General features: G+C 36.9%; 1 protein-coding gene and 1 long non-coding RNA gene across 2 annotated transcripts; one reads left to right on the top strand and one right to left on the bottom strand.

The window, feature by feature from the left end:
• Window positions 1–1,195: 1,195 nt before the first annotated feature.
• On the top strand, window positions 1,196–4,753 carry LOC143889317 (uncharacterized). Its single transcript, XR_013254806.1, has 2 exons — window positions 1,196–2,003; window positions 3,403–4,753. It is a non-coding gene; the product is annotated as an uncharacterized LOC143889317 (long non-coding RNA).
• Window positions 4,754–7,008: 2,255 nt separating this feature from the next.
• On the bottom strand, window positions 7,009–26,244 carry PIPK11 (Phosphatidylinositol-4-phosphate 5-kinase, core). Its single transcript, XM_077395282.1, has 9 exons — window positions 25,049–26,244; window positions 22,405–22,566; window positions 21,104–21,269; window positions 18,182–18,292; window positions 16,818–17,005; window positions 15,600–15,694; window positions 15,007–15,124; window positions 14,302–14,589; window positions 7,009–7,574 (listed from the first exon to the last, which is right to left on the bottom strand). The coding sequence occupies exons 1-9, from the start codon at window positions 25,192–25,194 to the stop codon at window positions 7,277–7,279; spliced, it is 1,572 nt and encodes a 523-aa protein (XP_077251397.1). The 5' UTR covers window positions 25,195–26,244; the 3' UTR covers window positions 7,009–7,276.
• Between the last annotated feature and the right edge of the window lie 517 nt (window positions 26,245–26,761).

Raw genomic sequence — 26,761 nt, forward strand, 5'->3', positions numbered from 1 at the left:
CTCTCAATAAATAAATATATCATAACTAATAAAATCTTTAGATTTTCTAAGGTTATTGTTATAAGAGAATTTATATGGTGCCTGGCGGTGAAGTCCAGTGTGGGCGGTACTATAAAAGTACCGTCATTGATATTTGATCCAACAGCAGACTTTTAAAAAGTGGTTTGCGGTTGGATCAAATATCAAGGGCCGTACCGCCCACTTTGGACCTGAAGGCCGGGCGCTATATAAAATCTAAATGTTATAAAGCATACCATGTAAATGACCACATGTACATGCATCAAATAGTATCAAATAAAAATAAAGATCACCTGATTGCAATGTCGTTGGCACCTCTAGATCATTTTGGCTAATATCCAACTTTATTTTTATGATGGTGATATCTAGGTCAATTTTGTTGTTTTTGTTAAATGAGACAATTACTGATCATTGGTGTAGGTATTAAGATTTCATGAGCATGTTTTTCTGGCATCATAGTATGTGGAAATTGGAGATCCCGAGGCAATTAAATGATGCTGGGGTTTTGAAGGTCTCTTATACCATGTGAAACATCCCGTTATTTCAACAGCATGATTTAGGGTTAAGTCTCCTATTGGGATTGTGCGGCTTGAATTTATTAGATGATAAAATTGTAAAAAATTGTACTTTAAGTAATAAATTGTAAATTGCATCATAGTGTTGGTGTTACATTTATACTTCAACACTCCCCTTCACGTGTGGCCCCTCTTTTTTTGGGTTAGCCATACACTTAGCATATGTGGCCCCTCTTTTTTTAGGTTAGCAATACACATGGCACATGTGGGCTCTCTTTTGAGCTGTGATTTTGAAGGTCTCTTATACCATGTGAAACATCTCGTTATTTCAACAGCATGATTTAGAGTTAAGTCTCTTATTGGGATTGTGCGGCTTGAATTTATTAGATGATAAAATTGTAAAAAATTGTACTTTAAATAATAAATTTGTAGCTCATTATATTGATAGAGTTAAAAGGCTTTGGGACGACTGAATAAAGGAAAAAGAGAAAGGGACAAGAAAAGAAAGTAATGGGCCTTGGCATGGGTGCATGGAAGAAAGAATACGAACCCTTTATTTTTTATTTTTTTATATTTTTAAATTTAGTACTTTCTGATCTCTGCCTATCTATTTAAGGCCAGCCTTTCATTCTCAAATCTATGAGCTTGCTTTGTAGTGCTTGTATAACAGAAGCTCTCCCATCTTGTGAAGCTTCTCCTTGATTTCGTTTTCCCCGTCTAGTCGTTTTTTTCACTCCCTCTTGCAGAAAGCGACCCACCATCTATTTTCCCGCTTTATTAACCTTAAATATTACTCTTTCATCTGTGAAATCCATGTTTTCTCTTTGTCCATAATACCCAGAAATTGGTTTAATGGATGAGTTGGGAAGTATCTCAAATAGGTCAAAGAAACTGTTGATATAGGATTGGTGGGATATTGGTTTTGATTAAACATGCAATCAGAAACACATTTAATTTGGGTGTATGCAGTTTTTAGTTTCATGTGTTTATATCGATTGATGAATTTGATGGCTTGTGTAAAGATTTTACTTTTGATGTTTTGTTGGTTTGGTTAAGAGAGCTTTCTTCAGTCCACTCATGGGTAGTGGTGGGATTGAATTAGCTCCCGACTCATTCATCCAAATACCAAGCAAGAGATTGATGGTAGGCTCGGTAAATGAGTGAATGATGCGGGAGATAAGTTCGATCCTGTGCTCCCCGTCCTTGGACTGAAGGGAGCTCCCTGTTCTAGTATTTCATCTGAAACTCCTCTTTCTTGTTCAATTTATAGTGTGATACATGTTTGCTTTTGTCTAGCAATGCAGAACTCCAAAGTAGGTATTGGAGGCGTTTTTTTGGAATTCTTTGGGTGATATCATTGCTTCGCAGGTCCAATCCGACTCCATGGAGGCTAAGGTCATTAACTATTTTCATCAGACAGTTGGGAGGTTAGTTTGGAAGGAGAAACTATTTTCATCAGACAGTTGGGAGGTTAGGATAAACAATCTCAAGGATGGGATTAAATTAAAGATCTAATTAAGGAGTTTTGATCCAACAGCAGCTCACTTTTTAAGAGGATGCTGTTGGATCAAACATGGTACGTTTGTCATACCACCCACATGGGACTTCACGGGCGGGCACCATATAATTTCTCCTAATTAAGTATGCACGATACTATCTCTTTTTCTCTCATTCTTAGAAGGGCAAACTATCTGGGTTCATCTACCCAAATTAAGAGTCCTTAAGAGCGTCTAGTGCCTTATTTTATAATGAGGAATCTTTACCGGTGAATCTTTACCAACTGAAGTGCATTTTTAATCATTTCTATATTTCTTAATAAAATTGGTATCTTTTTTTCTTTTTTTTTTAAAAATGACTTTATCTTTTTTCTAGGGCAAAACTGAAGTGTGTAGCTGTGTGAAGGCATCGTTTGTATTTCAAGAAATGTTATTTTTCCATCAAATTATTCATTAGCCATGGTGGGTCTCATTCAAATTTGTCGAACGAATTGTAGAGGTTTCCTTGTCGGCAAGTTCTAAAGTTACCAAATTGGACAAGGGTTGTTGATTTAGATCCATCTTCCTTCTATTTTTTTTCAATGCCCATATTACAAAGTCTTGTTATTTTTCCTTCTATATATTCAGATTTCAATCATGAATATCTGACTCTGACTAACTTACCCTTTTCTCTCTTCGGGTGCTTAAACTATAGTTGTTTTCCATCAAAATCATTTAAGTTGATGCTCTGACTTGTGAGAAGAGCTTCAAAGCTATTTATTTCTCTTTGCCATTGCAAACCAAGTTGCTAGATAGCCATTACTTCCTTCATAGATAACCACTTAACCACCATAAAGATATTGCAATTTTACCTTAACATTGGGTCATTCGTTAATTTGTTGGTTTCATCAAGCCTTGCTATTCTTCCAAGTAAAAAATATTAGATATCTAACTAGTCCTTTTTCTAGACTCCAATCCTAAAAATGAAAGCAAAACCAAAAGTTCAGTATGTGGACAATAGTTTTACAGTAGTGTTATAGACCGATTAGGGCTAATTTTGAAGTAATATTCTAAGATAAGAGTTTGATTAGAATACAGACACCGAAATTATTCTTTTGGAGTGTTCATCGTTTAGAGAATTACATGGTGCCCGCCCATGAAGTCCCACACTTTTGCTGTCCGATCAAATATCAAGAGTGGTACCGCCTGCACGGTACTTCACGCCCGGGCACCATATAAAAACTCCATCGTACATCAGCTAATGTGTTGTGATTTACTGTGAAACTATGTTTTGTAATGTTTAAATTTTTTTTGTACATCAGCTAATATGTTGTGATTTACTGTGAAACTATGTTTTGTAATGTTTGATGTTTTTTGTTATTGCTATCTTACAGGCAATACACGTGGGAGGAGCTGCATCTCTGTCTTTGACGATATCCCATTGGGGTAATGGGGTTTGCTCTTTTTCTTTGTCAAGTTCCTAGACATGTTTCATTCGGGGTACAACTACCAAAGCGCCCAAGTCTTGAGCAAGCGGAACCGAGGGAGGCTATGAGCAAGATAATCTCTAGTTTCTAGAAGAGCTTGTTGTAGTAAAACTGACTTTGAGTGGTTGATTTAGGCCCGGATCAGTTTGTTAGAAGTATGAGAATCATTGATCTCGTAAAAAAAATTCCTCTATTGCCCCACAAATCTATGAAACCATAAGATGAGTTGGGTTCCTAGTGTGCATGGTTTTAAATTTCGTCCGAAATACTGAAATTTCAGTTTTCGGCCTGGACCGAAATTTAAAATTTTCGACTGAAATTATAAGATTTTCGAGGAAATTACCACCGAAATTTCATTTTCATTTTCGGCTGAGGCTGAAACCGAAACCGAAATTTCAATCCTTGCTTGTGTGTTCGGTGTTCCCTCATAGATAGTGAGGGACAAGTCCAAAATCTGCCTCGTGATTTTCCTGTATCCATGCGAATCTCTGTGGAAACAAGGGCGAGAGCTTTTCTCATAGCCCCCCTTTTCGCTTTCTGATATCCAACAATCACTTTTACATGGCATGATTGATTACTGCACTAACAGGACCCTACCGTATTCTCCTTTATTTTCGTACTATATGGACTGTTATCCACACAACCATATTTTGATAATTGCACAAATCATTATGTTTTATATTTTTCTGATAGGCTGCTGAGGATTTTGGGAGGAATTTTAATGGCCTTTTTAAAGCTAGGCACTACCATTTTTAATAATTGCACGAACTTACCTTGTATTTTCTTCTTTAATTGGCTTTTTGAGAGCTTTTTTGGGAATTGTAATAAACTTTGATGGCTTGTTAAATAATAAAAGACAAGATGAGTTAGTGCAATTATTAAAACACGGTAATGCCAATATTAAAAAGGTACTAAATGAGAGAGTAGTGCCATTATCAAAATATGTTAGAGTGGATATCAGTATCCCCTCGTAGAAATACGTTTTGTCCAACTGTATTCCTCATTGGAGACACGTGTACTTCCAACATGGGATACCCAAAAAGCTTGTGATGCTCATGCCACACGCTTTTATTTTGTTGGGTTTTTTCTTTGTAGCATGCAAAAGCTTGATTTTGCCCTTGTTTTTTTGTTAGGTAGCTTGATTTTGCCTTTATTCGCTGGGGCCTTCATGTTCCAACCCATTTGGAAAGGTTTTGAGTTTTTTATGACTTTTCACTGGTTTTGTGAGGTTGAATGGAAACAAAGAATCACACTCTCAGATCTTAGCTTTTGTGACAATGTGAGGTTTAAACATTAATTATGCTAAAAACACGGAAGAGTAGATAATTAGTAATGAGTTTCTTTTATGAGGAATTCTAAACTGAAGGGAGCCCTTGAAAAAAAGAGGTAAAAGGGCTCTCCTATTGGCTACACTAAGGGTGTCAATTTTGGCTCGGGCTCGGAGGCTCGCTCGAGCTCGGCTCGAATCCTTAACGAGCCGAGCCCGAGTTAGGCCAGGCTCGGCTCGTTAAAGCTCGTTAAGAATTTAATATATTTAAAATATATATTATATATTAATATATACATTAAAAGGGTTGTCCATGGAGTGAAAGGGGGGGGGGGCAAAATATGTCACTTCATTTTTGGAACCCCATTTGTTACTAGGACCACCCCCCATAGTGTAAAAAAAGTAGTCAAATTACACTAGTAGGGCTGTCCAGGGAAGATGTGGGGTGTGAACATAATATAACCCAAGCTCGGTAAGGCTCGCGAGCCTGGCCGAGCCGAGCCTGGTTCGAGCCCGAGCCCGAGCCGAGCCTCACTTGTGAGCTTAACGAGCCGAGCCGAGCCTGGCCAAGCTCGGCTCGGCTCGTTTACACCCCTAGGCTACACCTCACCATCATGCATTAATAATGGCTGACAAGTCAAACATGATGGTGATGTGCAGCCAATGGGGGAGCCCTTTCACCTCTGTTTTGCGAGGGCTCCCTTTAGTTTAGACTTCCTCTTTGTTTCTTTGTTCAAAATAAACTAATAAGGAAATGATGATTAAAGATTTCTAATCGGTCACAATCATATAACTTTTCTAGTTGAATTTTTGTTCCATATGACCATCTCAGTCATTTTGGGGTTTTTTTTTTTTTAATGGGAAAGGAGAACAAAATAAGATCAAACCATCACAAGGATGCAACCCAAGGAGGGAGAAATTCAAATAGCTCCAACTCCGACCTAGAGCACCCTTCCTTAGCTAATCTGTTGGCCTCAGAGTTAGCTAACCTCCTAACATGGTGAAATGATATAGTGAGACCCACCACTCGGTCGGATATTTCATCCATTCATCGAGCAAACCTCCAAGGAAGAGATGATGAACCCTCCAACCAATTAATCACATTTAAAGAATCACCCTCCACTATAACATTGTTTAGCCGGCGTTGCTTCAACATCAATATTCTATTGTGTAATGCCCACATCTCCGCCTCATTTTTGGGTGTTGTTTTGCACCGTGGTTTCTTTAATAGATCTTTAACGAGTTTTTATAGAGTGTCTGTACGTGTAAACATAGCGTACCTGCTGATATATCTGATACAACAAAAGCCAACTTTATACTAGGCAAACGTTGGATCAGATCAGATCCAGAAAGATCTGACCGCTGGATCACTAAGGTAGTAGATTAGACAACCTAGTAGTTATTTTATAGCTATTTTACTTATGTATTTTGAATTTCAAATACATTTAGTTTTAGGTAATTATGCACATATTTTTTCATGCAAACACTTTCTAAAATCAACACAGAGGCACCCAAAATTATAACTCGTTCTGCTAATATTTTCCACTATAAATATAGGACGATGATACTTTCACCACCCCTGCAGCACGCATTCACCCCCCCCTTTAACATGATTTGATGTCAAAAAGCATTAAAGTTGCCCACTGTTCACATTATCATGGGGCGAATGCGTAATGCAGAGGGGGTGAAAATATCATCTCCCTAAATATAATGCGAAGGCACTCAACATTATAACCTGTACTTTGGGCACTCAACATTATAACCTGTTCTCTTCATATTTTCCTAAAATTTTAAACACTTTCAACGCCAAGGGCAGCAACTATGTCGTACAATGGGGATTGAGCCTCTAATAATTTTGTAATCTTTAATGAGGAAGTCTAAACTGAAGGGAGCCCTTGTAAAAAAGAGGTGAAAGGGCTCTCCCATTGGCTGCATGTCACCATAACAGTTGAAAAGTCAAATATTATGGTGACGTGAAGCCAATGAGGGAGCCCTTTCAACACTTTTTTGCAAGGGCTCCCTTCAGTCTAGAATTCCTCATCTTTAATATACAAGAACAAGTAGCAAAACTAAACAAGGAAAAAAAAATCCAAACTGATGGGGTGGGTGGTGCATCTCGGTAAGCAAACAAAAGCTGATGAAAAAGAAATGTGTTTGGACAAAGCATAAAAGCTCAAGAAGCTGCCCCGTTTTGATAAACTCAATGGTAGCTATATCTTTTCTTACAAAATATGGGAACTTCCATACTTTATAATATCAATGTTTTCCTCATATTGTAAACAAGTTCTACAGGAGATGGCATAACCTTCAAACAAGTCACCACCAGTGAATACATATAATTTCAGTATTAAGACATGGGAAATGATATATCCACCCCTATTGCTTCCTTGGCCACCCGCTTGTAGCGCAAAAAGGCAGTAAAAAATACACTAGACGGGGCTGACCCAAGGAAGAAAAGGGGGCAAACATATCATTTCCCTTGAGACATGCATGGTTTGACACCAAATAGTAAGTTCAAGCTTGCAAGTCCTTTGCTGGAAATACTTTGCAGATAAAATCCTGAAACCGTGTCGAATAAACCTTGGGGCTTACGGCCGAGATTGATTGTGGGTCGAATTGAATAGACTTGTATACATGCTCGATGCGCTTCACCATGTTGTATCCTTGAAGAATGTCTATAATTCCTAAATATAGTATCACATTGTAAGCATCGGTGGTCGATATTCTCCGCTGAAATGATAAACTTCTGTTTTCACTTCTGCGGGATTGGACTGCACGTGCTGGCATTTTCACACCAAGCTTTTGATCAGACCTGAAATAAAACAATTTTCACAAATTTATGAAAAAAAATGTGGAAGGACGAAATGGGGTGGAAAGCAAATGAAAGAATGGATGCTTGGCATTTGCATTGTCTCTAAAAGATCATATATGATTTTTAGATAAATTCACAAATCCTAAACACACATACATACAGAAGTAATGTACAAAGCCTCATATTTCATATTTCTTATGGTCTATATTTATCATAAAGATAGACAATAGCCATTAATCATGCCAATCACAGGTTTCGGAGATGTATTTGTGATTTATTTATGAGTTTTTCATTGAGTAGTTTACACCCAACATTGCATTTGATGAATTACTGGTGTTACATTTATACTTCAACACTCCCCTTCACGTGTGGCCCCTCTTTTTTTGGGTTAGCCATACACTTAGCATATGTGGCCCCTCTTTTTTTAGGTTAGCAATACACATGGCACATGTGGGCTCTCTTTTGAGCTGTGATTTTGAAGGTCTCTTATACCATGTGAAACATCTCGTTATTTCAACAGCATGATTTAGAGTTAAGTCTCTTATTGGGATTGTGCGGCTTGAATTTATTAGATGATAAAATTGTAAAAAATTGTACTTTAAATAATAAATTTGTAGCTCATTATATTGATAGAGTTAAAAGGCTTTGGGACGACTGAATAAAGGAAAAAGAGAAAGGGACAAGAAAAGAAAGTAATGGGCCTTGGCATGGGTGCATGGAAGAAAGAATACGAACCCTTTATTTTTTATTTTTTTATATTTTTAAATTTAGTACTTTCTGATCTCTGCCTATCTATTTAAGGCCAGCCTTTCATTCTCAAATCTATGAGCTTGCTTTGTAGTGCTTGTATAACAGAAGCTCTCCCATCTTGTGAAGCTTCTCCTTGATTTCGTTTTCCCCGTCTAGTCGGTTTTTTCACTCCCTCTTGCAGAAAGCGACCCACCATCTATTTTCCCGCTTTATTAACCTTAAATATTACTCTTTCATCTGTGAAATCCATGTTTTCTCTTTGTCCATAATACCCAGAAATTGGTTTAATGGATGAGTTGGGAAGTATCTCAAATAGGTCAAAGAAACTGTTGATATAGGATTGGTGGGATATTGGTTTTGATTAAACATGCAATCAGAAACACATTTAATTTGGGTGTATGCAGTTTTTAGTTTCATGTGTTTATATCGATTGATGAATTTGATGGCTTGTGTAAAGATTTTACTTTTGATGTTTTGTTGGTTTGGTTAAGAGAGCTTTCTTCAGTCCACTCATGGGTAGTGGTGGGATTGAATTAGCTCCCGACTCATTCATCCAAATACCAAGCAAGAGATTGATGGTAGGCTCGGTAAATGAGTGAATGATGCGGGAGATAAGTTCGATCCTGTGCTCCCCGTCCTTGGACTGAAGGGAGCTCCCTGTTCTAGTATTTCATCTGAAACTCCTCTTTCTTGTTCAATTTATAGTGTGATACATGTTTGCTTTTGTCTAGCAATGCAGAACTCCAAAGTAGGTATTGGAGGCGTTTTTTTGGAATTCTTTGGGTGATATCATTGCTTCGCAGGTCCAATCCGACTCCATGGAGGCTAAGGTCATTAACTATTTTCATCAGACAGTTGGGAGGTTAGTTTGGAAGGAGAAACTATTTTCATCAGACAGTTGGGAGGTTAGGATAAACAATCTCAAGGATGGGATTAAATTAAAGATCTAATTAAGGAGTTTTGATCCAACAGCAGCTCACTTTTTAAGAGGATGCTGTTGGATCAAACATGGTACGTTTGTCATACCACCCACATGGGACTTCACGGGCGGGCACCATATAATTTCTCCTAATTAAGTATGCACGATACTATCTCTTTTTCTCTCATTCTTAGAAGGGCAAACTATCTGGGTTCATCTACCCAAATTAAGAGTCCTTAAGAGCGTCTAGTGCCTTATTTTATAATGAGGAATCTTTACCGGTGAATCTTTACCAACTGAAGTGCATTTTTAATCATTTCTATATTTCTTAATAAAATTGGTATCTTTTTTTCTTTTTTTTTTAAAAATGACTTTATCTTTTTTCTAGGGCAAAACTGAAGTGTGTAGCTGTGTGAAGGCATCGTTTGTATTTCAAGAAATGTTATTTTTCCATCAAATTATTCATTAGCCATGGTGGGTCTCATTCAAATTTGTCGAACGAATTGTAGAGGTTTCCTTGTCGGCAAGTTCTAAAGTTACCAAATTGGACAAGGGTTGTTGATTTAGATCCATCTTCCTTCTATTTTTTTTCAATGCCCATATTACAAAGTCTTGTTATTTTTCCTTCTATATATTCAGATTTCAATCATGAATATCTGACTCTGACTAACTTACCCTTTTCTCTCTTCGGGTGCTTAAACTATAGTTGTTTTCCATCAAAATCATTTAAGTTGATGCTCTGACTTGTGAGAAGAGCTTCAAAGCTATTTATTTCTCTTTGCCATTGCAAACCAAGTTGCTAGATAGCCATTACTTCCTTCATAGATAACCACTTAACCACCATAAAGATATTGCAATTTTACCTTAACATTGGGTCATTCGTTAATTTGTTGGTTTCATCAAGCCTTGCTATTCTTCCAAGTAAAAAATATTAGATATCTAACTAGTCCTTTTTCTAGACTCCAATCCTAAAAATGAAAGCAAAACCAAAAGTTCAGTATGTGGACAATAGTTTTACAGTAGTGTTATAGACCGATTAGGGCTAATTTTGAAGTAATATTCTAAGATAAGAGTTTGATTAGAATACAGACACCGAAATTATTCTTTTGGAGTGTTCATCGTTTAGAGAATTACATGGTGCCCGCCCATGAAGTCCCACACTTTTGCTGTCCGATCAAATATCAAGAGTGGTACCGCCTGCACGGTACTTCACGCCCGGGCACCATATAAAAACTCCATCGTACATCAGCTAATGTGTTGTGATTTACTGTGAAACTATGTTTTGTAATGTTTAAATTTTTTTTGTACATCAGCTAATATGTTGTGATTTACTGTGAAACTATGTTTTGTAATGTTTGATGTTTTTTGTTATTGCTATCTTACAGGCAATACACGTGGGAGGAGCTGCATCTCTGTCTTTGACGATATCCCATTGGGGTAATGGGGTTTGCTCTTTTTCTTTGTCAAGTTCCTAGACATGTTTCATTCGGGGTACAACTACCAAAGCGCCCAAGTCTTGAGCAAGCGGAACCGAGGGAGGCTATGAGCAAGATAATCTCTAGTTTCTAGAAGAGCTTGTTGTAGTAAAACTGACTTTGAGTGGTTGATTTAGGCCCGGATCAGTTTGTTAGAAGTATGAGAATCATTGATCTCGTAAAAAAAATTCCTCTATTGCCCCACAAATCTATGAAACCATAAGATGAGTTGGGTTCCTAGTGTGCATGGTTTTAAATTTCGTCCGAAATACTGAAATTTCAGTTTTCGGCCTGGACCGAAATTTAAAATTTTCGACTGAAATTATAAGATTTTCGAGGAAATTACCACCGAAATTTCATTTTCATTTTCGGCTGAGGCTGAAACCGAAACCGAAATTTCAATCCTTGCTTGTGTGTTCGGTGTTCCCTCATAGATAGTGAGGGACAAGTCCAAAATCTGCCTCGTGATTTTCCTGTATCCATGCGAATCTCTGTGGAAACAAGGGCGAGAGCTTTTCTCATAGCCCCCCTTTTCGCTTTCTGATATCCAACAATCACTTTTACATGGCATGATTGATTACTGCACTAACAGGACCCTACCGTATTCTCCTTTATTTTCGTACTATATGGACTGTTATCCACACAACCATATTTTGATAATTGCACAAATCATTATGTTTTATATTTTTCTGATAGGCTGCTGAGGATTTTGGGAGGAATTTTAATGGCCTTTTTAAAGCTAGGCACTACCATTTTTAATAATTGCACGAACTTACCTTGTATTTTCTTCTTTAATTGGCTTTTTGAGAGCTTTTTTGGGAATTGTAATAAACTTTGATGGCTTGTTAAATAATAAAAGACAAGATGAGTTAGTGCAATTATTAAAACACGGTAATGCCAATATTAAAAAGGTACTAAATGAGAGAGTAGTGCCATTATCAAAATATGTTAGAGTGGATATCAGTATCCCCTCGTAGAAATACGTTTTGTCCAACTGTATTCCTCATTGGAGACACGTGTACTTCCAACATGGGATACCCAAAAAGCTTGTGATGCTCATGCCACACGCTTTTATTTTGTTGGGTTTTTTCTTTGTAGCATGCAAAAGCTTGATTTTGCCCTTGTTTTTTTGTTAGGTAGCTTGATTTTGCCTTTATTCGCTGGGGCCTTCATGTTCCAACCCATTTGGAAAGGTTTTGAGTTTTTTTATGACTTTTCACTGGTTTTGTGAGGTTGAATGGAAACAAAGAATCACACTCTCAGATCTTAGCTTTTGTGACAATGTGAGGTTTAAACATTAATTATGCTATAAACACGGAAGAGTAGACAATTAGTAATTAGTTTCTTTTATGAGGAATTCTAAACTGAAGGGAGCCCTTGAAAAAAAGAGGTAAAAGGGCTCTCCTACTGGCTACACCTCACCATCATGCATTAATAACGGCTGACAAGTCAAACATGATGGTGATGTGCAGCCAATGGGGGAGCCCTTTCACCTCTTTTTTGCGAGGGCTCCCTTTAGTTTAGACTTCCTCTATGTTTCTTTGTTCAAAATAAACTAATAAGGAAATGATGATTAAAGATTTCTAATCGGTCACAATCATATAACTTTTCTAGTTGAATTTTTGTTCCATATGACCATCTCAGTCATTTTGGGGTTTTTTTTTTTTTTTTAATGGGAAAGAATTATATTAAAGAAACTAAAAAAAAAAAAAAAGCTGAAACCCCACCGATCGAGATGATCAAAGGAGAACAAAATAAGATCAAACCATCACAAGTATGCAACCCAAGGAGGGAGAAATTCAAATAGCTCCAACTCCGACCTAGAGCACCCTTCCTTAGCTAACCTGTCGGCCTCAGAGTTAGCTAACCTCCTAACATGGTGAAATGATATAGTGAGACCCACCCTCGGTCGGATATTTCATCCCCATTCATCGAGCAAACCTCCAAGGAAGAGATGATGAACCCTCCAACAAATTAATCACATTTAAAGAATCACCCTCCACTATAACATTGCTTAGCCGGCGTTGCTTCAACATCAATATTCTATTGTGTAATGCCCGCATCTCCGCCTCATTTTTTGGTGTTGTTTTGCACCGTGGTTTCTTTAATAGATCTTTAACAAGTTTTTATACAGTGTCTGTACGTGTAAACAACGAGTACCTGCTGATATATCTGATACAACAAAAGCCAACTTTATACTAGGCAAACGTTGGATCAGATCAGATCTAGAAAGATCTGACCGCTGGATCACTAAGGTAGTAGATTAGACAACCTAGTAGTTATTTTATAGCTATTTTACTTATGTATTTTGAATTTCAAATACATTTAGTTTTAGGTAATTATGCACATATTTTTTCATGCAAACACTTTCTAAAATCAACACAGAGGCACCCAAAATTATAACTTGTTCTGCTAATATTTTCCACTATAAATATAGGGCGATGATACTTTCACCACCCCTGCAGCACGCATTCACCCCCCCGCGCCCCCCCCCCCCCCCCCCCCCCCTTCCTTTTAACGTGATTTGATGTCAAAAAGCATTAAAGTTGCCCACTGTTCACATCATCAGGGGCGAATGCGTACTGCAGAGGGGGTGAAAATATTATCTCCCTAAATATAATGCAAAGGCACTCATCATTATAACCTGTACTTCGGGCACTCAACATTATAACCTGTTCTCTTCATATTTTCCTAAAATTTTAAACACTTTCAACGCCAACGGGTGCAACTATGTCGTACAATGGGGATTGAGCCTCTACCTCAATGGTAAAGGCTTTGCTTTTCGACCTAGAGGTAAGTCCCCCCCCCCCCCCCCCCCCCCCCCCCCGGCGCCTCTAAAAAAAAGAAAAAAAATTTAATAATAATAATAATATTTCGTACCTTTACGTGCTCACGTTGTACCCCATATAATTTTGTAATCTTTAATGAGGAAGTCTAAACTGAAGGGAGCCCTTGTAAAAAAGAGGTGAAAGGGCTCTGCCATTGGCTGCACGTCACCATAACGGTTGAAAAGTCAAATATGATGGTGACGTGAAGCCAATGGAGGAGCCCTTTCAACACTTTTTTTGCAAGGGCCCCCTTCAGTCTAGAATTCCTCATCTTTAATATACAAGAACAAGTAGCAAAACTAAACAAGGAAAAAAAAAATCCAAACTGATGGGGTGGGTGGTGCATCTCGGTAAGCAAACAAAAGCTGATGAAAAAGAAAGGTGTTTGGACAAAGCATAAAAGCTCAAGAAGCTGCCCTGTTTTGATAAACTCAATGGTAGCTATATCTTTTCTTACAAAATATGGGAACTTCCATACTCTATAATATCAATGTTTTCCTCATATTGTAAACAAGTTCTACAGGAGATGGCATAACCTTCAAACAAGTCACCACCAGTGAATACATATAATTTCAGTATTAAGACATGGGAAATGATATATTCACCCCTATTGCTTCCTTGGCCACCCGCTTGTAGCGCAAAAAGGCAGTCAAAAATACACTAGACGGGGCTGACCCAAGGAAGAAAAGGGGGCAAACATATCATTGCCCTTGAGACATGCATGGTTTGACACCAAATAGTAAGTTCAAGCTTGCAAGTCCTTTGCTGGAAATACTTTGCAGATAAAATCCTGAAACCGCGTCGAATAAACCTTGGGGCTTACGGCCGAGATTGATTGTGGGTCGAATTGAATAGACTTGTATACATGCTCGATGCGCTTCACCATGTTGTATCCTTGAAGAATGTCTATAATTCCTAAATATAGTATCACATTGTAAGCATCGGTGGTCGATATTCTCCGCTGAAATGATAAACTTCTGTTTTCACTTCTGCGGGATTGGACTGCACGTGCTGGCATTTTCACACCAAGCTTTTGATCAGACCTGAAATAAAACAATTTTCGCAAATTTATGAAAAAAATGTGGAAGGACGAAATGGGGTGGAAAGCAAATGAAAGAATGGATGCTTGGCATTTGCATTGTCTCTAAAAGATCATATATGATTTTTAGATAAATTCACAAATCCTAAACACATACATACAGAAGTAATGTACAAAGCCTCATATTTCATATTTCTTATGGTCTATATTTATCATAAAGATAGACAATACCCATTAATCATGCCAATCACAGGTTTCGGAGATGTATTTGTGATTTATTTATGAGTTTTTCATTGAGTAGTTTACACCCAACATTGCATTTGATGAATTACTGGATGATAGTTTCATACAATCCAATACCTATTTTTCTGAAATAAAAGTATCCATTATTTTCTGAGAAAGAGAAATGAATAGGCTTTACCCTCTAGAGCAGGACGGTTGTGGACTGTCACCAGGAGTAGGCTCTTTTTCCTTTCGATTTTGCAACAAATCAATAGGAAGAGATGACATGGTAGTGAGATTTTTGCCCTTAACTGCTCCTGCATTGCATAGAAATGAAGATTACATCTCATTTTAGTCTTATGTCGCAATAAACAAGCGGGTTGTTTGAATGTAATTAATCATTGAGAAGAATACTAGATCAACATAATTTTATTTTTATTTATTGAAAAATTGGCATGTTGGATGCACAGCTGGACAATTGCATTGACATGATAATAAAGTGCACCCAATTAGACTTTTCCTATTGCTTTGCAAATCCCATAAATATTTCAAGATGCTCATGTATGCAGATATATTTTTATTTACATTATGTAGCAGTAATCATAATATATTCCTTTAATATTATATTATGTACTCAATTTTTTAAATTTCCTGGCGTGCATGACACCTCATCTCTATATTTGACACCAACCAACGATTTCTTACAATTAGCATATCTGACACCTCATTTTTATGTTGGAAAGCAATGAATAGGTTCATATCCAAGTTACAAGGTTTTGAAGTGAAGAGAACCTTTCATATGTGGGGGCTGAATGTGCAGTCCTATCAAAAGACTGTAATCCATGATGCCCTCTGCTTCCAAAAAGTTGCAGTCATGCTTGATTTGCCTGAAAGCCAAAGAATAAGATCATCAGCTATTCATGAGAACAATAGAACATCAAAATAGCATTGTTTTTTTCCATGGAAGTTGCAATTCATAAAAAACATGGAAATAAAGAAAAAACAATGAAAAAAATTATCAAAATTTCAAACTAACAGAAAATAAAGATCCAATTGTTATTAGAAAAAAGAAAGAGGAACTGTTGAAATTTGGGTTTCATCTTAGATATTATACTTTTTGGTTTCCACCAAAACAGTCTCAAATCCCTCAATGTCCCAATTCCAATATGTCAATGTTTAACCCTTAAGATCCTATGGAAAAGGCTGCCTCCCAATTTAGGAAACTTTAGTTTGATTTTACTGTACATTTGAAATGATTAAAGTTTTACAAAATGGTTTTGAAACAATTCTATAAATAGTATATTAAGTTACACAACCATTTAAAGAAGGGATTTTATCACCCTAATGCTAGATTCTTGTAGGGTCAAATTCTCACTTCTACTGAATGGATGCTAGAGATCATGGCCACATGAAAGCGTACACAATAAAATAAAGGCTTGCTGATTTTCACTACCATGTTTTGATAATTGCAGTACCATGTCAGTGTTGGAAAAATGAATATCATTTAATGGTAGGAGGTTTATGTTAAAATATTCTGTTTTATTTAACCGATTATGATTATTTTAATTAACTGATTATGAGAATTTTCATCACTGTGAAACTACCAAATACTCCAAAAGCTTAAGCCATTGGAGAAGGGTTTATTTAATCTTTTCTACTTTGGCAATCACTGATTCTTGTACTGGAACATGTTTGCATTTTTCGTTTATGAAAAATCTAGAGTTTTCAAGTTTCAACTAAGCCACTTTTTAGAGAATCAATAAGATCATCTATTAATCTAAATTCTTCTCTTCTCTTCAAGTTTATTAATCTGTACGAGCTGAAAGATTATGGTGAAAAATATAATGTTGCAACTCATGAGTTCATGAGTCCTAGTAAAACCAGTTCCTCAGAGCATCTACTAGGAGACAATGTCAGTGCTGAGACATTTAATTTAGCTCAAGAAATGTTGGAAGAAATTCTTCAACAAATTAGATAGCATGTGGTTTTGTCAGAGCTTAGGAGGCTTACGTTAGAAGCTGGTGCCGAATCAATGGTTCAAGGTGAAAAGAAAAATCGAGATCAAGATCCTTGAATGTGGTGCTCTCATTGACTTCCATTTTGCTAACAAAACGGCCTTGTGATGAGCCTTTAAGATCAAACCGCCTGTGAATTAGAAGATCTGAACGAAATATATTTCCCATCACAACAAAGTGAACCTATACATGGAAAGAGCTGTATTTAGAAGAAATAGTAACAGCACCATGACAAGAGAAGAGAATAAAGCATTTCAATGGAACATCAAAATATTAGTTACTTTATGAAAAAAGATGCCCTTGGACACTAAATTGGTCTTAAATAGCAGTCTAGTTAACTGAAAAATGAATTTAAACAATTCAAGCACTATGAATAAATTGTAAATTACCAATACTGAAATGAATTTTACAAATCCATGCAAAAATTTGGGAGAGCTGAACACCCTTGATTAACCTAACAGATAAATACTGCTCATGGTATAACAATAACAAATATGGGAAATTGCTAAAGTTACCCCAATTTGAGGTTGAAAGCAGTAACAAACTTGAACATTGAGAATGTACAACTTTAATTCGAACTACTAAATGAAAAATGTCTCGTAAGATTTGTAGACATAGTAACAAACTTGTGTTGGAATGTTTCCATTCCATTCGTGTGGCCTAGCCGTGAGCCATTCTCAAGATGGAAAGATGCATGAAATCTTCTAGATTTGGTAGGCGTGTCTTTACAAAGGCAAAATGCCTTACACGGTTTTCGTATGCTTAGTTTGTTGCTAAGATTATGAGGCCAAGTTTAGAAGGGAATGAGCTCGATGGAAGCTCTACGATATTTGTATAAATAAATGCCCCAAGAATGCAAGTGCGGAAGAAAAGCTCAAGATTCAAAGAAAGACACCATGTCCGCAGGTATGTGAATTTTCCCTCTAAAGCTAATTGTTTCTTTGATTTTCATAGCCAAAGATTCAAAGGGATCATAAAGTAATGTTTTAGAATAACAACTTGAACATTGACAATCCCAAGTTGTAAATAATCATCACTGGACTGATTTGTCAACTTATGGATCACTATGGAAAACTTTTGACATTATTTTGTCCCATTTTTTTTCTTTTGGAATTTTTTGGTCTCTGATTTCAAACATCTACTGAGAGCAAACAGGAATTGATAATTCATCAAGTAAATGAATCACAAAAATAAGGAATTATGATACAGTCTACAAATTGAAAACCTTTTTTTTTAATGGTACAAATTAAACAGTCTACAAATCAAAAACCTTTTTTTTCAGTGGTGCAGACTGAACTTTTCAAGTAAAGAAAGGAACAGAGCAGTCATAAGCATTTTATATTGAAAAGCTGTTCTTACCTTCTGACCTCCAGCCGGCTTCACAGCATGAAGCCCATAAAATTTAGTCAACAGAGTGTTCCCATATTTCTTAACATGGCGATAGTAATTTGGAAGCATTTCCAAGAGTACCTACATGAAAAGACAATAAAAAAGACCTGATGTGTAATCCTTAGCAAAAAAATTCGGCACCATATAACAATTGGATGATCTTATATGGATATGTTGAAAACACTTCTAAGGGTTTTGAGCACATGCAAAATTACCTCATGAAAATTCCAACATAATTTAATAGGATGCAACCAATCTACTCGGTATAGCCATTGAGTACAAAATTATGAAAGCATTGGAATTAGCTCATAATGTTAATGAAGCATATGAAATACAATTAGTTTAGTTTTATGTTCTATGCTTAGTTACATTTGTGATTACATATTAATTTTATCACTTGCGTCCTTTGTGATTTCTTTCTTTCATAATGGCTAATTTGTATTTGAACACCCCCCCCCCCCCCCCCCCCCCCCCCCCCCACGCACACACAGAAAAACCCTATTTATATAATGAGACGCTTCTCTCTCTTGAATTAATTAAAATCTTTTAGAAAAGTTTTAGCACCTGGGACCTCATCGTTTAAGAAAGTAATCTACAAAATTGAAGCTTCTGCTTTCTTTTCTTTGGTTCTTCCAATTTTGTTGCAAATCCAAGTTGACCTTATGGAAAACATTCCTTGAATATAAAGAACATAAAGGTGGAATCTAACAATACCGGTCAAACCCAATAATAAATTAAAAAGAAGAATATTACATACTAGAATTAAAAATAAAAAATGCTAAAGAAATAGTGCTGACCGAACAAGTTACCATTGTACTTCACTAGCTTGAAGGCCATACCAAGATGAATAGTGGACTGAACAATTTACCATAGTACTTCACTAGCTTGAAGTCCATACCAAGAGTACAGATATCTCAATATGTGATTTTCGGGCTGATATTCCCAATACCTTGTCTAGGTACCTTCCTTCCCTTCTCTTTATTTTAAACTCTTTCATTGGTTGCAGCTTCCAATGATCTGTACGAATAAATGAAAAGCATAAAATAAAGAGAGGGGGGTGCAAGGTAAAAGAAGGGAGTGGAATATCAGCCCTTCTCACGACTCCCTGTAAACACTCGAAAGCCGGTCTTACCCATTCTTCTCCTCCTGCACCCCCCCCCCCCACCCCCCCCCACACACTATCCCATTCTTCAATGTTGCAGGTTCCTCCCCTACTCTCCCTCCAGCCTACCCTTACGGCAGTACTCTTTGCCACCGCAAGAGTGAGTGCGCCCCCTTACATAAAGGGCTCTAAGCTCCTCTCCTTCGACTGATTGTTCTCATCAGATCTCAGGTTCTCTATTGCATTCCTTGAAGATGGTTCTTTTCACCTTTCCCTTATGGTACTTGTACTCTATCAATCATTGAGGACTACTTAGGCTTAGAGGAAAACAAGCATTCGATCGAGCAAAGACCAGCATGAGGGAAAAAAGATAATATGGCAGAAGATGAAAAGCGAAGAAAAAGGAATGCCATAACTAAGAAAGCCTTTGTTATAGCGAGCCTCATCCATAGGGATTAGTCCCGCCCTAAAATGGGTTGGGGATACCCTATGTCAAACAAAGAAAAAAAAAACTAAGAAAGCCCAGCTCCTTCCCTTCGTTCAGAGGTTTACTCCAGTGTTTAAAAACGCGGATTTGACGCGGAACGCGGCCAGAAAAAATCCTTGTCGACTCAACGCGGACGCGGCCAAGAATGTGGTTGACGAGGTTGACGCGGTCATAACTTGGGAGAGTCGAATGAGTTTAATGACTATGTAGGGCAAAACGCGGAATGCGGATGTGGTGCAATGCGGAACGCGGCCAAGGCAAAAAGGAGTCGACTCGGGGGAGTTCCTTGTCGAGTCAAGGAGTTTTTGAACACTGGTTTACTCTTTACTTCACTCAAACAATACAAAGAACTGGCTACTTTTCTTTAATCCTAATCTGAGTTCCCCTCCGGGGGGTGCCCTCCCTATGGCCAGGGGTAGAGGTTGAATGTCAGAGTTTATTCCTTTCGGCAACTCACTTCGTTCACCTGACTTCACTCGTTAAAGCTTGCTATTAACAACTCTAGCTACTAAGCAACTGCTACGAAGAATTAACTGCTAGCTACTGCTCCTAGCTGCTTTCTCGCTTGCTTGAACTCAGAATTAGTATATATTGTTTCGAAATCGATCTCTTTGCATTTTGTTTTATAGCAATTATCAAATTTATTAAGAAGATGAAAGGTAAGCCACTGGTTATTAGATTACTGTGAAATAAATTTCTTAAAAAAGAAGATGAAATATGTGCATCAAGTAAAAGAGGTATACGTTCAATTGAAAAATAAGACAAAATTCCATAAGAACGAAGAGAGACCTAAGACCAGCCTTTGGGATGGTCACCATAAAAGTAAAGCCCATTGATAATACTATTCTTCTCTTACGCGGATGGTACGCATCTTAAAAGATGTAAGCTGGGTTTAGAATCCAGCAAGAGGCATTTACCGGGAGAAGCTGAAGAACTGTTAGCTTTCCTAATGACATTGGTAGAACCTATCAAAGAGAACAAATGGAACCTAAGAGTCCAATCTAATAGTAACAACTCCATGAGGGTATCTACTCAAAGACATTAGCCTCTAGAGATAAGTGAGAAATAGGTGAGTGACCATAAAGCTTTTCCCTTTTCTTGTCCGTCTCTCACCGCCAACTTTGTCAAAATGAAGGGAAAAACTCAGGTATACGTAAATCCTAAATGCTCCAATTTTTAAAAACCAAGTCAATGCCCAGATGCATTTATCTATGCTTAGCACATTTTCAAGAATCAGTAACCAACATATACTTTTTCACTTAAGTCCTAAAACAAAGAACATGGAAAAAGAAAATTTCAATACCTTAATTTCAGATTTGCGCATGGTCTTTATTACAAATCTATCATCGTGGGATAAATAGAGACGGGAGCCGCTTTTTCCTGGTGATGTCAGCTCCCTTAAGGTTTCAGTACCACAAATTGAAAGCATGTAGTCGTTCGCATCAATCTTGTCAATCTTTAAAAGATGCCTAAAATTCATTTATATTAATAAATCAGCTTATCCGATTTCAGAAAGAACATAGGATACACATCCTACCAAACAAACATGCAAGCACAAAAAAATATTTATACACTCTAAAATATGAATAATCATATTTCCAGATTCTTTTGTACAGTTTAGGATGATTAGGTTTAGCACATACATATTCATAAAATGAAACAATACATAAAAACGCAAGAAATTCAACTATTTGCATATGAAAGCAAAATATCAACATTAACAGCAATACAATATGCAATGTCTCTTGAATGATATTGAATCGAAAAGCCTCTACCAAGTATTTCTCTTGTTAAAATGTAAAACATGAGTGTCAGTTGATGTTAATTAGTATTTCAACAAGTGTACTTTAGGAACTCTATTCTTTATAATTTGGACCATTCTCATCCTTTTACATCTAAAGCATCATTCTTTAATGTTTTACTCGATGGGTCAGTAATTAATAGTGCTCCATATTGTTAATTGAAACTGGACAAGTTTCATTAAAAAATACCCCAATCTAATAAAGTAAAAACCTTCATACATATCACCAACCAGTTTCCAAATAGTTTCATTAGCTCTCTAAGACCTTGTTTCCAATATGAATCACAATTGACAAATTGTTAATGATCATGCAGATTTAGGAGAGCTGTAAAAATATATGCTGTTTCGTATCATTATTTTAAAAAATAAATGATTTGATGTTTATTAGTTAGTTACACTTCTTTTCCTTTTTAAAAAACAAAATAAAGCACAAATACAGGTCCTTAAACTCAATATTTTAAAGCACTTTCAGTTCATTTCCAAACATTCAGCAATATCTTTTCCATCGGTATTTTATATTTATACAAATGGTTCTTATCAGTCCTTTGCATTGTACATTGGAGACTGCTGTGATTCTAGTTGAGTTTCTCATTTTCACACAACTTAACAAATTTTCGCCTAGGGCTACTAACCAAAAAATTTAAGAATAACATTATTGCAACACCACTGTGTAAGTGTTCATTTCAACAATAAAGAAATATTCATTTGCATAGATGATATCTCAAACACTACATCAATATATTATAATAAATTCGTAAGCAAGGAGAGCAATGGTTATTAGATAAAAGAAAATGATCAGGAACCTGAAAACTGCTGGACAGTAATCTTTCCATTCAAAATCAGTAACAGTGTTCCGAGAATGTCTTGAATTATCTGTTGGAAACCGTATCCGAGTACTTCCAGCAAATCTGAAATCAAAAGCTGAAAGTTCCTGTTTTGGCAAATCCATGTTCTTCACAAAATACCTACAAAGGATCCAATAACTACATATTGAAAAATATGGAAAAAGTAACAAGAGAGATTGAGAACAACCCTGAAGTCATTGCTAAGAGAAAAGAATAGCCAACATATCCTTTAGAATAATTCTCATGGGCATAAATAAAAACAACAAAAAATAAAAGGTGCTCCAATCTAATACCAAATAAAAAACTTAGTCAAAGCAAAATTATGAACCTTTCCTCATATCACTGAAAATTTTAACGCGAAGTCACTCAAAGAAATAGAACAAAGTTCCTTCCAACAATAAAACATCGACTTTACTAGTCAATTTTCACAAACTGCAGTATTAGTTCAAACTATTAAACCAATTCCTTGGTTGATCAAATGTCAAGATTGATTTCATGAATTATAAATAAACTAGATGCAAGACTTGACATTAAGTAGACACTAATTATTTCTTTGCAGAAAGCATGAATTTGCAAGAAGGATTGGTACAGTATCTATGCAAATACTAACTGTTTGCTTTGAATGTTCGTGGATTTTGTTATTACTCTGCGTGTTATGTTTTCAACCCCACATAAGTTGTTTGTGAAAAGTATCCAAGTCTGCTATCTATATAAAGGAAGTATCTTCCTGTTACTATCTTGGAGTTAGTCATATAGTAGCCTCTTGTACTGCTAGGAGCTCTAATCTTCTAAAGTTTCAAAAGTCTATATCACAGTTATATATTCAGTATTCACTATTTCCTTTTCTATGATCTTTTAACAGTGTATTGCAGTTAAACAGCGGAATCAATGCCGCTGGTGTCATTGGGCCAGAATCCCCTTGAAGTGGGTTCCTCGTGCTAGCTTACCTTCTAGGGTAGAATCCAATGGTGGTGAGGATGATTGTTGGCCCGATTCGGGCAAAATTTATTACCACAGAAGTTCAGGGAATCCATTTTTATCTGTCTCAGGCAAGGAGGTAGACACACGAATGGGTTTACTATGAGCTTGCCTAATAGGAAAAAAGAAAAATCATAATGAGACCTTGCAGGAGCTCTGGAAATAGGCACAAAAGTCTTGGGATATCCCATCTTTACATTGTCCTTCTATATTGGCGAAGAATGAAATTCTCTTTATGTTTGAAACAGAATCACAGGCATCACAGATCCTTGCTAAGGGACCTGAGGCTTTGGGTAATCATTTGCTCTCCCTCTCACCATGGAAAAGGGAGTTTATTCAAGGTGAGGAAGCTCACTGGGTTCACTTTTATGGCTTCCCTTTACATGCTTAGGTTGTTTCAACAGTGGAGGCTATAGGGGGTCTCTTTGGTAAGGTTGTAGAAACCAAGATGGAAGGCAATCACCAGAACTGTATGAGTTATGTCTCGGCCACAATTCTAGCCCCACGTTGGCACCTCCCTAGATCCTATTTTAAAATCAAAGTTCTTGACCAGACCTATACTATTGGGGTTGAGCTCTCGGGGGAAGAAAGGTCTCCTATACATCCTCCTTGGGCATTCGAGGATTGGGTTTTCAATCGCCAGCGTATCGGCCTCCGGCGAGTCAGAGGTGGTCTCTTGGTGAGCTTATGGATCCCGTTTGGCTCTCAAATTTCAAATCTAACCAATCGAATCTTCTGATTTTGCCGCCCAAGGAAGTGCCAATGGCTCGCCTCGATGAAGATGTGGTGTGTCTTGAAAACGATCAATCGCCTCGATGAAGTATCTGATCAACAGGCTTTTACTTTTGTTAGAGCTGAATCGAACCATTATCTTACACACAACAAGCCAACTATTCAATGGTGTGCTAACTAGTTGTCCACTAAGGCCCCCACATAAATGTCTAGTGGATTCCAGTACAATCACTCGTCATACTCAACGTGGCAAGTGTTTAGAGGGAACTTCTTTGATGAGTCGAATCATATTGAATCTTTCCTCGAGCATGCTATTTTCTTGTGTTTTTACCTTTTAGGCCACCTTCTATTCTAGTACAAGTGTTATCCATCCATTTGTTGTGCCTTACTGCTCGAGTCTCCATATTCCACCGAAACCCATTGGTAATTCTTCGAGGGAATATTGAATTTGGTTAATATTCACATAAGTTAAGGAGATGAAGATGAAGGAATTTGGAAAATACAGAGAAGGGAAAGAGGCTCCAGAGGTCAGATAAAATGAATGGGAGAGTCAGGAGGCAGGCCGACAGCACTGAATAAAAAGGCTAGAAAAAGCAGGGCCTGTAAGGCAAGCCCCATTCATCCTAAATAAGTCATTTACAATATCTGTATATCAGAAAGTATGCTCCATTTTTAGCCTTGAATATAAGAAAACAACTGCTGCTTATTATGATAAACCAAATAATATATTACTAATTCATACCAACCACAGCTTTTGTCTAGAATAATTCTACTTAGGTCCTACCAAACCTTAAATTTTATAATAGATCGGTATAACACAAGACAAAAATCCCATTTCTTCTTAGATGATAGTCTACCGAAATGAAAAATGACAGTGGCTATAGGAAGAAACCTGATTCCATGCTGCAGAACATTCACTAATTCATAACTCTCATGACCCTTACAGATCGCTTCTCCCGGCTTCCTATATTCATCATCATTTTTCCCATGAGACACCAACAATTCAGAAGTTGAAGCACCATTTACATTGTTACCCATAAGAACCTAACCCTGCAAATCACAGTAATTCTGAGAAAATCCAACCATATCCTCCAACTTGCTGCGGACTATCCAAATAAGACCCCAAATATTTAGAAACAACAAATCCATATTCATCATCGGTCAGTTCCATCATCTTCCTCCCATTGTCTGAACAAAAGGTAACAGTTTGAATATGTTATTTCAGAGACTAAAGTGCAGAGAGAGAATTATATCTACCATTCCCAACAATCACAATTTTGTTCCATCTTTCACAAAAAAACCAATTGTCCACAATACAAACAACCAATTTCCAACATAAGAAACCCCCCACCACAAATTACTCACAAAAAAACCAATTGTCCACTATACTAACAGCCAATTTCTAACATAAAAACCCCCTCACCCAACATTACTCGTATTCACCTCCATTGCCCAAAATACAGATCCCCATTACTCCACTCATACCTCCCATGCCAATATAGAACTCTTCTCCACAAACCTTCATAAAAATCTACGTTCTAATATTGCTTTCTCCCAAACACATGCTTCTGGTTCATCATACACTGTCCATAGCTCTCTCCATCACCTATTGCCTAATAACAATACTAACAATACCCATGTAAATAACTACCAAGAAAATTCCCCACATAACTAGCACCAAAGGGCCATGAAATCTTACCCTTTACTGATATTTTGTCTTTCAACCATACACCTTGGCAAAAAAAAAATCAGGGATATTCCCATTACAGGTACAAAACCCAACATACAAATTTTCATTCCCTACAAAATCCAACATGCTGTTACACTAACAGTAGTATTTGGTATGATACTAAAATTCGAATCCCTTCAAACCTTGAGCCCATCTTTTTCCTCAACTCATGCCTTCAAAGCATACAAAAGACTCTTTAAATTCTGACAAAACCGTAGTGCAATTATAAACATTACCTATGGTCAAGCCCACTAGTCTCTTTGTCTGACTAATAGCTTACAGAGTTACAGATAGAGAAAAGAAAGAAAAAGATGTCCCAATATCAAAAAGAAGAGAAAAAAGAGATCAGCTAGCAAATCCCCACTCTTACCTTCTCCAACTCCATGGTTGTCACTTGTCAGGTTTTGGTCTGCCTCTCTGTAAGAGCAAAACGTTACAAAAGAGATGTGGCTTTTTTTTAACTTTTCCCCTACAAAACTTTAGCTAGAAACGGCAAAGATCTTCTAGATATTTCTTACCCAGTTTGGGATTTTTTTTTTTTAATTGAGCATCTATAGTGCAATCTAATGTCGACCACCTAGAAACATAGAACTTTAATGGGGGTACTTGTGCGGCTATTGTCAGGGTTAGGTAAAACTAAAAAAATCAAGTGTTTGAATTTATCAGAAGTAATGAAAATGTTTTAACAGAGGGAACAAATAATAGAGCTTATTTTAAATCAGCCCCCCTGAAAACCAATCACGTTTCATCCTCTTTTTTTTCCACGTAAAATCAATAGAATGTCTTTTAATAATGTCAATTGGGATAACAGTCATTTTTTAATCAAATGAGATATTCTGTCATGCGTCATTATCAGATCAATTAATTATCACAGAT

This window comes from Tasmannia lanceolata, unplaced genomic scaffold, assembly GCF_043159265.1.
Source record: "Tasmannia lanceolata isolate RefF3 unplaced genomic scaffold, GAP_Taslan_0.1 ptg000013l, whole genome shotgun sequence".
NCBI classification, from domain to species: Eukaryota; Viridiplantae; Streptophyta; class Magnoliopsida; order Canellales; family Winteraceae; genus Tasmannia; species Tasmannia lanceolata.

Coding starts and splice junctions, on each gene's coding strand:
- PIPK11 (XM_077395282.1), bottom strand. CDS start 25,194: ATGGGTAACAATGTAAATGGTGCTTCAACTTCTGAATTGTTGGTGTCT. Junction 18,293..21,103: donor TGCGCAAATCTGAAATTAAG/GTATTGAAATTT, acceptor CTTTTCATGTAG/GTACTCTTGGAAATGCTTCC. Junction 14,590..15,006: donor CAACCGTCCTGCTCTAGAGG/GTAAAGCCTATT, acceptor GTTTTATTTCAG/GTCTGATCAAAAGCTTGGTG.